The sequence below is a fragment of the Anastrepha obliqua genome, chromosome 5, assembly GCF_027943255.1.
Source record: "Anastrepha obliqua isolate idAnaObli1 chromosome 5, idAnaObli1_1.0, whole genome shotgun sequence".
Taxonomy (NCBI): domain Eukaryota; kingdom Metazoa; phylum Arthropoda; class Insecta; order Diptera; family Tephritidae; genus Anastrepha; species Anastrepha obliqua.
Window position 1 is genome coordinate 64,522,445 of NC_072896.1, and position 15,445 is coordinate 64,537,889.

Sequence of the window (15,445 nt, forward strand, 5' to 3'; positions counted from 1 at the left end):
CAGGACTATATCAAAACTCTCTAATATTTCTAAGTTATTCGAATGCATAGTTAAGAATAAAATTTATTTCTCCGTTAAAAGTTTAATTTGATCTAACTAACACGGTTTTGTCACGATGCGTTCCACAGTTTCGAACCTTGCAGTTTTTAGTGAACAGTGTGTCTCAGCGTTTTATTCTGGATGTCAAGGCAGCTGCAGCTACACAAATTTCTCCAAAGCATTCGATAAATCCTCTCATAAGTTACTGCTTAGGCTTTCACTCTATCTTTTTGCAATAGCTTAAGTCGTATTTAAGTAATAGGTGGTGTATTGTCTCTATTGACGGCGTCTCATCTGGACCCTTCCGTGCAATGTCCGGCGTCCCTCAGGACAGTATTCTAGACCCGCTCATTTTCATATTGTTCGTTAAGGGGGTCCTCTAGTTTCTTGGGTCGAAAATATCGAATTTTTTTTTTTTCATAAATCACATTTACAACATGTGTTAAAAGTATGTGCTGAAGGATTTTTCGATATTCGAAGTGGCTCACAAGTTACGGCCTTGAACGGAGCAGGTATACTTAGCGCGCTCAACGCTGCGCGAACTTTGAAACGCGTTTTTCTCGAAACACTATTTTTCAAAATAGTGACCACGATATTTCAAAAACTACTGAACCGATCTTGTTCAAATATGTACCTCATCTTTAATATATTATAAGCCAGCGATTGAACTAGGATTATCGTGATTGCTTCGATAGTTTTTTTCCTATGAGCGAAAAAATTAAGAAAAAATAAGTAAAAAATAGAATTTAATTTTCAAAAGTGTATACAAAAATTAATTTTTGTAATTAAGAATTCATTCTAGTTCAATCGCTAGTCTTAAATATGAAGATTAAAATGTCGTTTGGTTTTTCGATTTCAGATAAGCCAAACAGCCGCAATCTTGGTCACCGTCAAGCACCTCTTTTACTTTATGTCTTGATCGTTTGCCCGTTAAAAATAATTGAAAAACCCGAAAAAAAAACAGACGAGAAACTAGAGGACCCCCTTAATGACATTACTTCATTTGCATGACTTTTCATTTGCTCATTTTCTATTATACGCTGATGACATGAAAATTTACTCGTTAATAAATTCCGCAGATGTTATGTCGAATTCGTGGTGCTCTAGATCTCATCTTCGCTTAGATATTAAAAAATGTTTCCACGCTACTTACTCAAAATCGCGTTTTATTTATGAAAGCTCCTATAGTATTGCTAGCCATGTCCTGGAGACTGTTGATCAAATAAAAGTTCTGGGGGATATTATTGATACGAAATTTACATTCGTTAGTCACACTAACTTTATCATTTCAAAATCGTATGCGATGCTTGGTTTCATTCGGTGGAATAGCCCAAAATTCTCGGACCCATACACATTAAAATTGCTTTATACGTTCTCACCTTGAGTATGCCACTATTATTTGGTGACCGTATCATCAATTCTCAATCAATACGATTGAGAAAACCCAGAAGGTTTTTCTTAAGTATGCTTTGGGGTCTCTACATTTTACTGAACCTCTTCCGTCATATGGTGCTAGTTTACTTCTTTTAAATCTCAAACCTCTAGAAAGTAGAAGATCTGTTCTCCTTAACTTTTGCATATGGCATCATAAAGGGAGATTTGGACTGTACTGCCCTTTTGTAAAAAAAATTTAAGATTCCAAGAACAGACTTCGAAATTTCTACCCTTTTATGGAGGAATAACAAAACAAATTATGCCCGAAACGCCCCAATTGCTCGCGTTTTTAATGAATTCAACCGGATCTCATCTCTTATCGAGCTTGATTTTTCTGTCTCATGTTTTTTTTTATTAAACTTACGAAGTCGTGTAATTTATATAATTATATAATTTAATTTGTATTAGCAGTCTGTAAGAATTAGTTGTTCATAGACTTTATATTTAAATAAATAAATCAGCCGAAACTCTGTGCCAATTAAAAGTATTATCCTGACAGAACAATGTAGTCACACATAAGTTTTCATCGTCTATCTCATCTAAGGGTAGGGCCAATAAACATGCTCTTTCATGAAGTGGGTTCAATGTAAGAGGGGTGTTAGGTGCTGAATGTTGCTGTTAGCCAACACTAAATACGCAAAACTAAATATACGTAGGTGTCAAACTTTACTTTTTCTTTACACATGGAAACACAGCTGCGGTCAAAATCTTAGTAGTGCACATACGTAAAAAGGAATGGGTTATAAAAAAATTTATTTCTTCCTTCTTATAGCCCAAATGTCAAACAAAACAAATCCCAAAAAACTCTAACGTTTATCTTATTTCAGTAAGGTGAAATTATATTTAGCAAAACTGCAGCGAATTTTGAGTGGTCAAAAACTTAGTAGTGTAACAAATTGTAAGAAAAATTTAAAAACAAAATTTTATATGATGGTGATTTTATTTTTACCTGGGGTTTTGTTTAGTATTTAAATTAGTATTTTGTTGCATGACCCTTATTTTTAGAATTGCGGCACAAAGGCGTTGCATTGAGTCAACAAGTTTTTGGCATCTTTCAATCGAAATCGACTCCCATGCGCTCTTTACAGCTTCCCATAGTTGCGTATTAGATGTTGGCTTGCGTTGGGCTACTGCCTCCTTGACATCAACCCACAAATTTTCAATGGGGTTTATGTCTGGTGACTGTGGCGGCCATTCCATTACGCTGATCTGACTCTCCTCAAACCATCTTTTAGTAACTTTGCACGTGTGTTTGGGGTCGTTGATGGAACGCCCAAACAAGCGGCATTTCGTCCCTGGCATATATCAGCATGATGTCCTTGAATATATCAACATATGAAGCGCCAGCCATCATTTCCTTAACCCAATGAATGGGTCCCACGCCTAGCCAAGAAAAGCATGCCCAGACCCATAATGCTAGAACCACCATGCTTTATTGTTTTGGTTGTATACTTTGGCTGGTATTCGGTGTTAGGTGGTCGTCTTACATATTGGCGCGATCCCTTTCCACCATGCAAGACAATCTTCGACTCGTCCGACCATGAAATGTTGCGCCATTTGGTCGAAGCCCAATTTATATGTTCTTTGGCGAATCGAAGTATCTTTTCTACATGCGTTTTTGTCAACAACGGTACTTTTCTTGGACTGTGGGCACGCAGGTCGTGCTCACGCAAACGCCGACGAACAGTCTCAACGCTCGAAGGCACTTTTAAGGCATTTTTTATCTCAATATCAACCGCAAATGCAAACTGCTTTGAGTATCTGCCGATAGTCTTAACTTCTCTTGCCGGCATTGCTAGCTTTTTTCCACGCTTTTTGCCACTTGGTTTGTACCTGATGGCATTACGTATCATAGTTGGTGAGAAACCAATAATATTTTGCACTTCCACATAAGTTTTTCCATCAGCAATCAATTTTTTTATGAGGGCGCGTTTCTCGGGTGAGCAATTTTTCCTTCTGGACATTACTGAATGAGGAATAATAAAAATTTGGCCATTAGCTACAGAATATCAATTAAATAAACTCATGTAACCGTTTTTTTTTAATTTTCACAATGATAGTCGCGATAGTATTAATTTTTCACACACTTTTTCACGCACTACTAAGATTTTGACTGACTAAAAAGCCGTTGCAACTAAAATTTCATGCAAAATTAACGAAACCAACAGGTTAAGTTTAACAAGTGATTGCATAACTTGAAGCCGACTTCTTAATCTAACGGATTATACAGTGGATGGCGAAAAATTGTTATGATAAAAAAAAAACATGGCCACTTAAATATAATGAGCCATAAGCACTACTAAGATTCTGACCGCAACTGTGTATTTCAACTCCTACTTATTGAAAAAAATTTGGCAATAACTTAAATAATTTTCGATTGTAATGTCTGGCGGCCGCCGTAGCTGTTGTTGTTTTTAACAGCGTAGTTAGCCCTGTCAGTGTAGGTATATCATCTGTCATCTTCGTCTAGCTCATCTAGGGGTAGGCCCAGGAAACATGCTGTTTCGACAGGTTGGGTCCAGAGGGAGAGGGGGGTTAGATGAGTCTGATTGAGGGGGCATGTGAAGAGGTGGTTAGTGTCGTGCGGGGTCCCTTCACATGCCGGACATGTGTTTGGTATGTCGGGGTCAATTCTGGATAGGTAGGAGTTTAACCTGCTACAATATCCAGAACGTAATTGTGCCAATGTTACACGAGTCTCACGGGGAAGCTGGAGCTCTTCATCTGCAATGGGTGGTGGTTGGACTCCGATTACGGCATTCACAGGACGGGAGTTCATGAAGGTGGTAACGGTCTCCCGGTGAATGTCGTTTATTGACTGTCTGAATACTGTCCTGTCCAGTAGGTCTCGGTTAGTTTTGTCCTGGAGTTCGTCAGCGTAGTCGAGGAGATGTCTCCTGACGTGTCTGGGAGGCGGCTCGGGCTCAAGCAGGTGTCTGCAGGGGTGAAACCTGCGGTAGCACCCCAGCAGGAACTGCTTGCTGAGCAATTTGTTGTGCTCCGCAACTGGGAGCATTTGTGCCTCGTTGTGCAGGTGTTGTATGGGCGACATCAGGAGGCACCCGGTCGCTGTCCGAATGGCGGTATTCTGACATGTCTGCAGCTTTGTCCACTGCGAATCACTAGTACCAGGCGACCAGACAGGCGCAGCATAGTTTAGAACCGGCCGGCCAATTGCCTTAAATGTCGAAAGCAACAGTTCTTTGTCCTTGCCCCAAGTGCTGCCGGCCAGCGATTTGAGGACCTTGTTGCGATTTTGGACCTTAGTGGCAATTGCGGTTGTATGCGCAGAGAAGGAGAGCAAGCTGTCGAAGGTTACACCCAAAATTTTGGGGTTATTCACAGTCGGAATTGGTGTGTCATCGACTTTTACCTTAAGGGACAGCTTGACCTCCTTTGTCCAGGTGGTGAAAAGGGTCGCCGTGGACTTGGTGGGGGAAAGTTGTAGATTCCTCGCAGTGAAAAAGCGAGAAAGGTCGGTGAGGTAGTTGTTCACTTTGGAACACAGGCCATCGATGTCATTGCCCGACGCCATTATCGTGCAATCGTCAGCGTATGAGATCAGGGAAACTCCCGCTGGTGGTTGGGGGAGCTTCGAGATGTAGAAGTTAAAAAGCAAGGGTGAAAGGACACCACCCTGCGGTACGCCTTGCTTAATCTTCCTCTGCTTTGACATTTGATCTCGAAAAATCACTGACGAGTGCCGACCGCTCAAGTAGTTCGCGGACCACCTCTTCAGCCCTGGCGGGAGTGTCGACTGATAAATATCATCTAGTAGCGTGGAATGGCTGACTGTATCGAAAGTCTTCTTTAGGTCCAACGCTACTAGGACAGTCCTCTCGCAGGGGCGGTTTTGGTTAAGCCCGCGATTTATCTGGGCGTTTATGGCGGTGAGTGCCGTGGTGGTGCTGTGCACTCGTCGGAATCCGTGCTGATGTGGGGCTGGGGCCAGGTGTGTCGTGAAGAGTGGGAGTAGGAGGGCCTCAAGTGTCTTCACTACTGGGGAAAGGAGAGTTATCGGCCGATAAGACTCCCCTTGGTTGGCGGGTTTCCCGGGTTTCAATAGTGGGACCACTCTCCCTGCTTTCCACTTGTCAGGGATGATGAGAGTGGCCAGAGACAAATTGAAGACCCTTGTGAGATATCCTACTCCCAGGGGTCCCAGATGCTTCAGCATCAGCGCGTTGAGTCCGTCGGGGCCAATGGCTTTCGATGTTTTCGTTTTGTTGATGGCCCCCTGAACCTCATCACCGGAGAAGGTAAGTGGCGCACTGTCGTTCGTCAGTTTGTGCAGCCTTCTGGTAACACGACGTTTGGTTCTGTCGCCCGGAGGATGCAGTGTAAACAGCCGGCTAAAATAGCTCGCGCATCGCTTCGGGTCCGACGAAGTACAACCGTTGAAGGTGATTGCCACCTTGGCCGCCGTAGCCGAATGGGTTGGTGCGTGACTACCATTCGGAATTCATAGGTTCGAATATCGGTAAAACCTCCAGTGTAAAAGGTCCTCATAAAAAATATTTGCCTTTCGGAGTCGGCTTAAAACTGTAGGTCCCTCCATTTGTGGAACAACATCAAGACGCACGCCACAAATAGGAGGAGGAGCTCGGCCAAACACCCAAAAAGCTGGTGTACCAATTATATCTTTATATATACAAATGAATGTTTGTCTGTATGTCCTCGATGAACTCAAAAACTACTGGACCGATTATTATAAAAATTGGTATATACATATACCTATGTATTTTTCCACGGAGAAGGTTATGCTCATTGCTGCCACTCGCAGGTGGCGCTGCAGAGTACCAACTTCTGCCCCGTTCAGCCGACTTTTTCGAAACAAACAAAATCAATAAAATGGTTTAGAATGAATTGAATATTTGTGTACTGATTTTTCTTTAAAGTTATTTTTCTTAAATTTATTTTAGTTGTTGGCGTAGCAACGCGCGCCGGGTACAGCTCGTATATCCATATATTATATAGTTATTTATTTTAATAATCTACAGTACAAATTACCTTACAGACTAGACACAAACGTAAAGAAAAGCAAGCCAAAGTTGGCAACTATAATATTAGCAAGCAATATAAATACAATATTAAGTAACTAAATTTAAATTTTTTACAAAATTAGATCTGGATAATGCAAAATCAAGCAGACTGGAAATGTCTAATTGCGTGGACCTAACGTGGACAAAGACGGCGAACTGGTGACTGACATCCAGAGCAACCTTAAAATATGGAGGGAATACTTCTCGAACCTGTTAAACAGTGATAGCTGTGCATGTCACAGAGAATGTGAAGATCCCGATACCCCAATCGACCACGACGGAATGGACGTTCCGCTACCCGACCATGACGAGGTGAGAATAGCGATGACGCGGCTAGAGAACAACAAAGCCGCGGGCGCCGACGGACTTCCGGCTGAGCTATTCAAACATGGCGGCGAGGAGCTGGTAAGGTGCATGCATCAGCTCCTATGCAAAATATGGTCGGATGAAAGCATGCCTGCCGATTGGAATTTAAGTGTGCTCTGCCCAATCCATAAGAAGGGCGATCCTGCAATCTGTGCCAATTACCGCGGGTTTAGTCTTCTAAATATCGCCTATAAGGTTCTAGCGAGAGTATTGTGTAAAAAGCTGAACCCCACCGTCAACCAACTGATTGGACTTTATCAGTGTGGCCTTAGATCTGAAAAGTCTACCATCGACCAAATATTTACGATACGTCAAATCTTGGAAAAGACCCATGAAAGAAGAATCGACACACACCATCTTTTCGTCGATTTCAAAGCTGCATTCGACAGTACGAAGAGTTATCTGTATGCCGCGATGTCTGAATTTGGTATCCCCACAAAACTAATACGGCTTTGCAAGATGACGTTGCTCAACACCAGCAGCGCCGTCAGAATTCGGAAGGACCTCTCCGAGCCGTTTGATACCAAACGAGGTTTCAGACAGGGTGACTCGCTGTCGTGTGACTTCTTTAACCTGATGTAGGAGAGTATCGTACGAGCCGCAGAACTTAATCGCTCAGGCACAATGATATTGACATCATCGGCCTTAACAACCGCGCTGTTAGTTCTGCCTTCTCCAAACTGGATAAGCAGGCAAAGCGAATGGGTCTGGTGGTGAACGAGGACAAAACGAAGTACCTCCTGTCTTCAAACAAACAGTCGCGCACTCGCGTATCGGCACCCACCTCACTGTTGACAGTTATAATTTCGAGGTTGTAAAAGACTTCGTTTATTTAGGAACCAGCATTAACACCGATAGCAATGTCAGCCTTGAAATCCAACGTAGATTCTCTCTTGCCAACAAGTGCTACTTTGGGCTAAGTAGGCAAATGAGTAGTACAGTCCTCTCTCGACGCACAAGTCTAACACTCTACAAGACTCTCATCATGCCCGTCCTAACGTATGGCGCAGAAGCTTGGACGATGACAACATCCGATGAAGCGACGCTTGGAGTGTTCGAGAGAAAGATTCTGCGTAAGATTTTTAGACCTTTGCATGTTTGCAACGGCGAATATCGCAGACGATGGAACGATGAGCTGTATGAGCTTTACGACGACATAGACATAGCGCAGCGAATAAAGATCCAACGGCTACGTTGGCTGGGTCATGTCGTCTGAATGGCTATTTTTCATTTTTAAATAAAATATATATATATTAAATTTATTTAATTTATTTTTTGTTTAAATTAAAATGTGTGTATAAATATACATAAATATATATACGTATCAAATATTATTATAATAATATTATAATATTATTATAATATTTGATATGTTTTCAAATACAACATTTATATGTATGAAATAATAATAAATAACGTTTTTTTTTGTTTGAATACAAATCTAAATACACCCACCAAATACAAATGTAAACTCAAAATGCATACAATCAAACATACTTTACTAAAAATCAAGCATTAATATATATATGCATAGACGTATATAATATAGAAATAAACTGTAAAATTTTTTATTTTTATTCATTTATTATCTTCTAAAATTGTTTATTTACAAGATGTCTGGCAGCACTTCTGCTTGTTGAAATAACCAAAATAGGAGAATTCTTGGTCAATTTTACAAATTTTTAAATCAAATAAAAACTATAACCCCTCGCCAAGTGAGGTTTTCACTTTTAGAAAGTAGAATAAGCCCGTCCCCCCTTATAATCCTTTTTTTAAAACTCATTACATAGAAATTTTCCCAAATTTACTTCCGTCGCTCATTTTGTTTACATTTTAGTTGTTGAGATAATTAGTATTTTGTAATAGAAAAGAGCAGCATTATAAAGTGTTCTATGTTAATAACCCTTGAATGGTGAAGAAAAATCATTTCGCTCCTCCAGATTATTGATACTGGGGCCAATATGCATCGGGCAATTATTGCATGTGCCCCACAAAGTAGATAAATTACCAAATTATCCCTGTGACGGGCCCATATAACGTAACAAAAAGCAGTATTACAAATATTAATCAGATAAATTATGTATCCGTCGAATACAATCCAATAATTTTCGCAAGTTGAAAAATTTAGTAATTCCCCGACACTTACCTTTCTATATGAAAAGAGCTCTTTTTGCAGACGCTGCCTCTCCGCTGTTGGTTGTTGACCTTTACCACGTATAAATTTTAGCATTTTGGCCTCCCGTATTGCTGATATATATAATATATTACGTATTCGAATTAATGGTTGTTTAAAAACGAAATCTGAAATGTAATAAAGAGTTCTTCGTGGAATTATTTGTTCACTAAACGTCAATATTGTTAAAATACATAGTATATGGTTTTATTTATAAATAACCAGAACAAGTCATGTATATTACTGTAAAATGCATAATAAGTACATGGTAATTAAATGTATTATGTATTTCTTCACGTGTAAACACATTAATTCAAATAACATTCATTTAATCAGAAATAAGTAACAAATTTCGGGTCCTCGCTGCAGACTTTGCAGATATAACTAAAAAAATAAAAATTGGCACAATAACATATAGAGCAAACAAGCCAACAATGTGTAACGCCGCGAAATATAAGAAACAATACAAATCTCACGGATAAGTAGATCCAACCCATCATTAGTATGCCAACGAGGCGAAGAGTATCCAACTATAGATCCTCGACTATGAAGGGACGAAACCATTCTCGGATAGAAGGCACACAAAGAATGTAAATCATTCTTATGTATTTTCATATATACATATTATTGGCATCTGTGCCGCATTATGAGTCAACAGGAAGCGCACATTATTTACTGTTCTCTAAATGAATAATTAAACATTTCATTCAGTACACGCACAAATGTATGTATGTATGTCATTTTTCATTCACAGGTGGGTATAAAACAACATTTCAATTAGCTTCGGCAGACACCACCGAAGAAAGTAAACAAAAGCAATATCTTAATCAATTTAAGTACCGATTTAATAAGTTGCAAACAAGTTTCCCAAAATTTCTACAATATTCATTTGCAACGTTATTTGTATTTATTTACGACGAGCGATACTAAAACACCATATATAACACCCAACGCATTTGGCATTTTTTTCTTGACTGAAACGATAAACATATTCGTGAGCGCACGCAGATTATTGCGCAAAATGGCTGACGAAACTGTATTAGAGTTGCCTGGTCTACCAAATGGTTTTAAAATTATATATCGAGGGAATAAATTTTTCAATTCAGTTATTAGAAATAACGTTCCAATTAATTATTCATTTCACTTTTCAACACATTCTTTATCTGTATGACCTAAACTTAAGATCTGTGCTTCGTAAATTATTTAAAAAACACTGCAGTTCCATGCAATATGACATCAGTAGAACAGCTGCATTTTTTTTTTGTTAATTTTTGGTTTGAATCCCAAATAATTGAGATTTTTGTTGTTGTTCCTTTAGTTTGTCTACATTCTGATTAAAATTTTGATATTCCAATCACTAAATTGCAATAACAGAATATGTTTAAATTTGCCTTTAGTACCAGTGCTATCACCTTATGTGAATTCGCTCGAACTCAAACCTAAATACTAATAGCTTCCAAGGCGAATTGAGTATCTAAGGTGGCGTAGTTAAAACAGAAAAAGACAGTTACTTTATTTTTCGCGATTTTGACAAGTCTGACAATACAAAACAAACGAACAAAACCAACAAATGTAGGGGATATAGATGTTTGTGAAAATTCAGTGAATGGCTTGGTAGTATTGTGATTTGTGAGATTTAAACTAATCAAACTCTTCATGAGTAAGTGCTGTGGGTTAAATTGTGAAGCACAAACTAATATAAAGCTTCCACATGCGGTTTGTTTCCGTTTTCATGCGGAAGACGCCATGGCTAGAAAGTAAGTGTGTGTGCGTATAATTTCTTGTGTTTGCTTATTTCCTTTTTTTCGCCTACTCTTCTTCTTCACACACAAGTAATTCTGTTTCTCTATCATTCTTGAATAGGTTCACATACAAGTAGATTATCTACTTTTTCGTGCTTAATTCCGAATCCGGAATCTGAAATTATAAAATAATCCTAGGTTATAACCATACCACCTTTTTTAAACATCGAAAACTATTTTTACGAAAGTAAGGAGAAACGTCAAAGTAAAAACTAAATAAAATGGAAGCTGGCACAGAAAACAGATTTGTAGACATAATTCTAATAAAATTGTTTTTAAATATTATTAATTATGCATTCATATTACTGAAATTTCGCATTCATATTGCTGCTATAACTTTTTGCTACCCCAATAGACGTGGTTTACTTATTTCCTGCAACTGTATAGTACTAGAAGCCAATTGCGTAATTCAATTAGCTATTGCTTCTTCTTGACTTTTCTTCATATCATTAATAATAATTAAACAAACCAAAAACTTCAAAATATTCCACCAAAGCAATTTCTAAGAACAAAAACCTTCCAAAGTAGTTTTGACAGCCAATTGTCAATCTGCCGTATGTAAACGGGTAGATTAGTTTTGTGGATTTATTGCTAATTACTGCATATGTGAACGTACCTTTATCCAAGACTTAAACTTATCATAGTGTAGTAGAAACTTAGGGATTGTTAACACGTCATCCCGTATGCACCAGATGCACTAAGTTTTCGTCGTCCATGCTTACAATACTTTTTGTTTTGTTTCTTTGCTTTGATTTAATTTGCGACAGTTCGTTTTGAAGCGTTGCCTGTGTTTTACAGTTTTACGAAAAATCGTGTTCGCAGTATACTTTCAGAGAATTTAAAATTTAAGCATAAAATGTATGACAGCTTAGCTTTCCTAATTTAAGTAAAATTTTAGCTCAGGAATCTAGTATATACAGCTTTCTAGTCGAAAAAATGTTACCTCATTACAGGGTCCGGTACTCGAAGTGTAACCAACTTCAGACCGCTCGCGCAGTAGATCAGCATCGGTTGTCTGTTGGTTGGCTAAATGACAGTCCAGAGTATTGTTTACAAGCGCACGGAAGCATTTTGCCGAGAGTAAACGCGAAAAAAGAAAAACAGTAATGGATTTGAAACGTAATAGTGTGATTGCATTATATTTGGCTGAGCTCGAGCACCTTAAAGTAAATAAAGTGTTTGTTTATCGCACCATTACTCCTTTAAATGATACTGGTAGCATCGCAAAACGCCATGGAGGTCATCAAAAAACTGCAACGTCACCTGAAATGATTCAAAAAGTGAAGAAGCGACTTGAGCGAAATCCCCGACGAAGTGCGAATCAAATGACGGAAGAACTGAATATATCTGACCGTAGCATTCACCGAATACTGAAAAATGACCCCAAAGTCAAGCGTTGCAAGATCAAAAAGACGCATGATCTTGAGAGAGCGAAGGAGTTGCTTCGCCTGGCCGAAAGCGGTCAATTTCCAAATATAGTGTTTTCTGATGAGAAAATTTTCAAATTGAGCAATTCGTAAACTCCCACTACGATAGAGTTTTATTGAACCGATTAGCGGCAATACCGAGCGAATGAGATACTAAAATAAATAAATAAAAAATTTTGGATTGTTCCGGTGGGTACTGGCAACATTAAGGTGAACGTGTACACGTAAAGTAAAGCAATAAAGCGATTCAATAAATCAAGTAAATTGTGTTGCCAATAGTTTATGACTTTTATTTAAGAGACCAAGAATGATAGAGAAGGAGATTGCGCCTTTCGAATCCGCCGTGTCGTAAGAGTCCATCAATAAACAAACAAAAGTAAGGAAAATTATACGGCTTTATGGAGGCTTTATTTTCATTTGTGCCTTAACAACTTAGCACGCAGCACTGCGTTTGCATTAGTTCGTTTTGTTTTATTCTCACAAATCACAATATTACAAAGTCATTCACTAAATTTTCACAAACATGTAATTTCTCCTAAAAAAATGCCCATACACACACAGTAACTTTGTAACCGTAACTTCAACCCATACACGGGTGGCACGGTACGTACGTTAACTGTCTCGCCCTATTCGGTTTTCCATCCGGTGTCAAAGCGAATTCATGTTTTTGTTTCAGTATTTTATTCGCTCGGTTTTTGTTGTCAACTATCTTGACTTACCTCTGCCCAGTTATGTATTTCCGTATACGATACACTACATCATTCAATATATTAATGTCTTTGTATGGATCTTCCCAGTATGCTTGCAGTTTTGGAGAAATCCCTTTCTTTCTTTACGGATTATAAAGAAGTACCGAATTACCTTCGCCAAATCCTTCGAAATTCACGGCACAATCAAATGGATCCTTGTTATTACTCGTTGGCGTGATATGTTGCCTCATACATCTCTTTGAATACCACGAATTCGAATTTCCGTACTTGGTCTGTATGCAACTCAACACGTACTGGTTTTAATCTGTTAGTTTGGTAGAGCATATATTATATTTCCGGCACATATTTCGAATCAATTTAGCTACTGACTCTCTGCAATTTGACCAGCAAAACTGTTGCTTAATCTTCTTCAGAATTTAGTGATACCCAGATGACCTGTACCTGGCCCATTATGGAATTGGCTTTAGGAACTATAATCAGATTACGGGAATGATTTCCATCTTCTCTTCCCCGTACGTGATGTAAAACTCCGTCAATAATTTTAAGGCTATTCCAATGCACCCAGTCGTTTCTTGCTCGTGCTAACAGGCGCCAATTGGACACACCAAGTGAAGCCAAGTCCTTCTTCACCTGATCTTTCCAATGCAGAGGAGCCTTCCTCTTCCTCTACTACCCCCAGCTGGTACCGCATCGAATACTTTCAAAGCCGGAGCGTTTGAATCCATTCGGACGACATGACCCAGCCAACGTAGCCGCTGGATCTTTATTCGCTGCGCTATGTCTATGTCGTCGTAAAGCTCATACAGGTCATCGTTCCATCGTCTGCGATATTCGCCGTTGCCAACGTGCAAAGGTCCAAAAATCTTCCGCAGAATCTTTCTCTCGAACACTCCAAGCGTCGCTTCATCGGATGTTGTCATCGTCCAAACTTCTGCGCCATACGTTAGGACGGGCATGATGAGAGTCTTGTAGAGTGTTAGTTTTGTTCGTCGAGAGAGGACTTTACTGTTCAGTTGCCTCCTTAGTCCAAAGTAGCACTTGTTGGCAAGAGAGATTCTACTTTGGATTTCAAGGCTGACATTGTTATCGGTGTTAATACTGGTTCCTAAATAAACGAAGTCTTTTACAACCTCGAAATTATAACTGTCAACAGTGACGTGGGTGCCGATACGCGAGTGCGCGACTGTTTTGTCCTCGTACACCACCAGACCCATTCGCTTTGCCTGCTTATCCAGTTTGGAGAAGGCAGAACTAACAGTGCGGTTGTTAAGGCCGATGATGTCAATATCATCAACATACACCAGCAATTGTACGCTCTTATAAAAAATTGTGCCTGAGCGATTAAGTTCTGCGGCTCGTACGATGCTCTCCAACATCAGGTTAAAGAAGTCACACGACAGCGAGTCACCCTGTCTGAAACCTCGTTTGGTATCAAACGGCTCGGAGAGGTCCTTCCCAATTCTGACGGCGCTGCTGGTGTTGAGCAACGTCATCTTGCAAAGCCGTATTAGTTTTGTGGGGATACCAAATTCAGACATCGCGGCATACAGATAACTCTTCGCACTGTCGAATGCAGCTTTGAAATCGACGAAGAGATGGTGTGTGTCGATTCTCCTTTCATGGGTCTTTTCCAAGATTTGACGTATTGTAAATATTTGGTCGATGTTAGACTTTTCAGGTCTAAAGCCACACTGATAAGGTCCAATCAGTTGGTGGACGGTGGGGTTCAGACTTTCACACAATACGCTCGCTAGAACCTCATAGGCGATATTTAGAAGACTAATCCCGCGGTAATTGGTACAGATTGCAGGATCCCACTTCCTATGGATTGAGCAGAGCACACTTAAATTCAAATCATGCAACCATATTTTTCATAGAAGCTGATGCATGCACCTTACCAGCTCCTCGCCGCCATGTTTGAATAGCTCAGCCGGCAGTCCGTCGGCGCCCGCGGCTTTGTTGTTCGTCACCAGTTCGCCGTCTTTGTTCTTACAGGAAAACGCCCCGGTCTTAAAACCTTCTGTAAGCCGCCGAACTTTCTGATAGAATTTTCGGGCGTTGTTCCTGTTGGCCAGCATCTCAAGTTCCTCGCACTCACGTATTTCGGCCTCTCGTTTCTTCTTTCGGATAATACGTCTCTCTTCCTTTTTTAGCTCTCGGTAGCCATCCCACATGGCTCGCGTTGCGCCCGATCGCAGCGTGGCTCTATAGGCGGCATCCTTTCTTTCTGCGGCAGCATGACATTCCTCGTCGTACCAATTGTTTTTTCGGGCTCGCCGGAATCCGATTTATTCTTCGGCGGCGGTACGTAGGGAACGAGAAATGTTGCTCCATTGCTCGTGCATGCCGGTTTGTTGGGCAGTGCTCTCTGAGAGCAGGAGTGAGAGTCGAGTGGCGAATTTTCTGGCTGTCTGTTGCGATTGTAGCTTTCCTATGTCGAACATTCTTTGTG

At 40.0% G+C, this 15,445-nt stretch overlaps 1 protein-coding gene across 2 annotated transcripts in view; it reads right to left on the bottom strand.

The window, feature by feature from the left end:
- LOC129246851 (lethal(2) giant larvae protein) overlaps window positions 1-10,049 on the bottom strand; it is a 34,111-nt gene extending 24,062 nt beyond the window's left edge. The window contains exons 1-2 of one of the 2 annotated variants that reach the window (XR_008582519.1): window positions 9,895-10,049; window positions 9,028-9,182 (exon numbers count right to left, since the gene is read on the bottom strand). Coding sequence is in view for 1 of the 2 variants with exons in the window: in XM_054885517.1 (XP_054741492.1) it covers window positions 9,028-9,111 (84 nt within the window). In the remaining variant the exon portion in view is untranslated. The remainder of the gene's footprint in view (window positions 1-9,027; window positions 9,183-9,894) is intronic. The other variant, XM_054885517.1, reaches the window with a different exon arrangement.
- Between the last annotated feature and the right edge of the window lie 5,396 nt (window positions 10,050-15,445).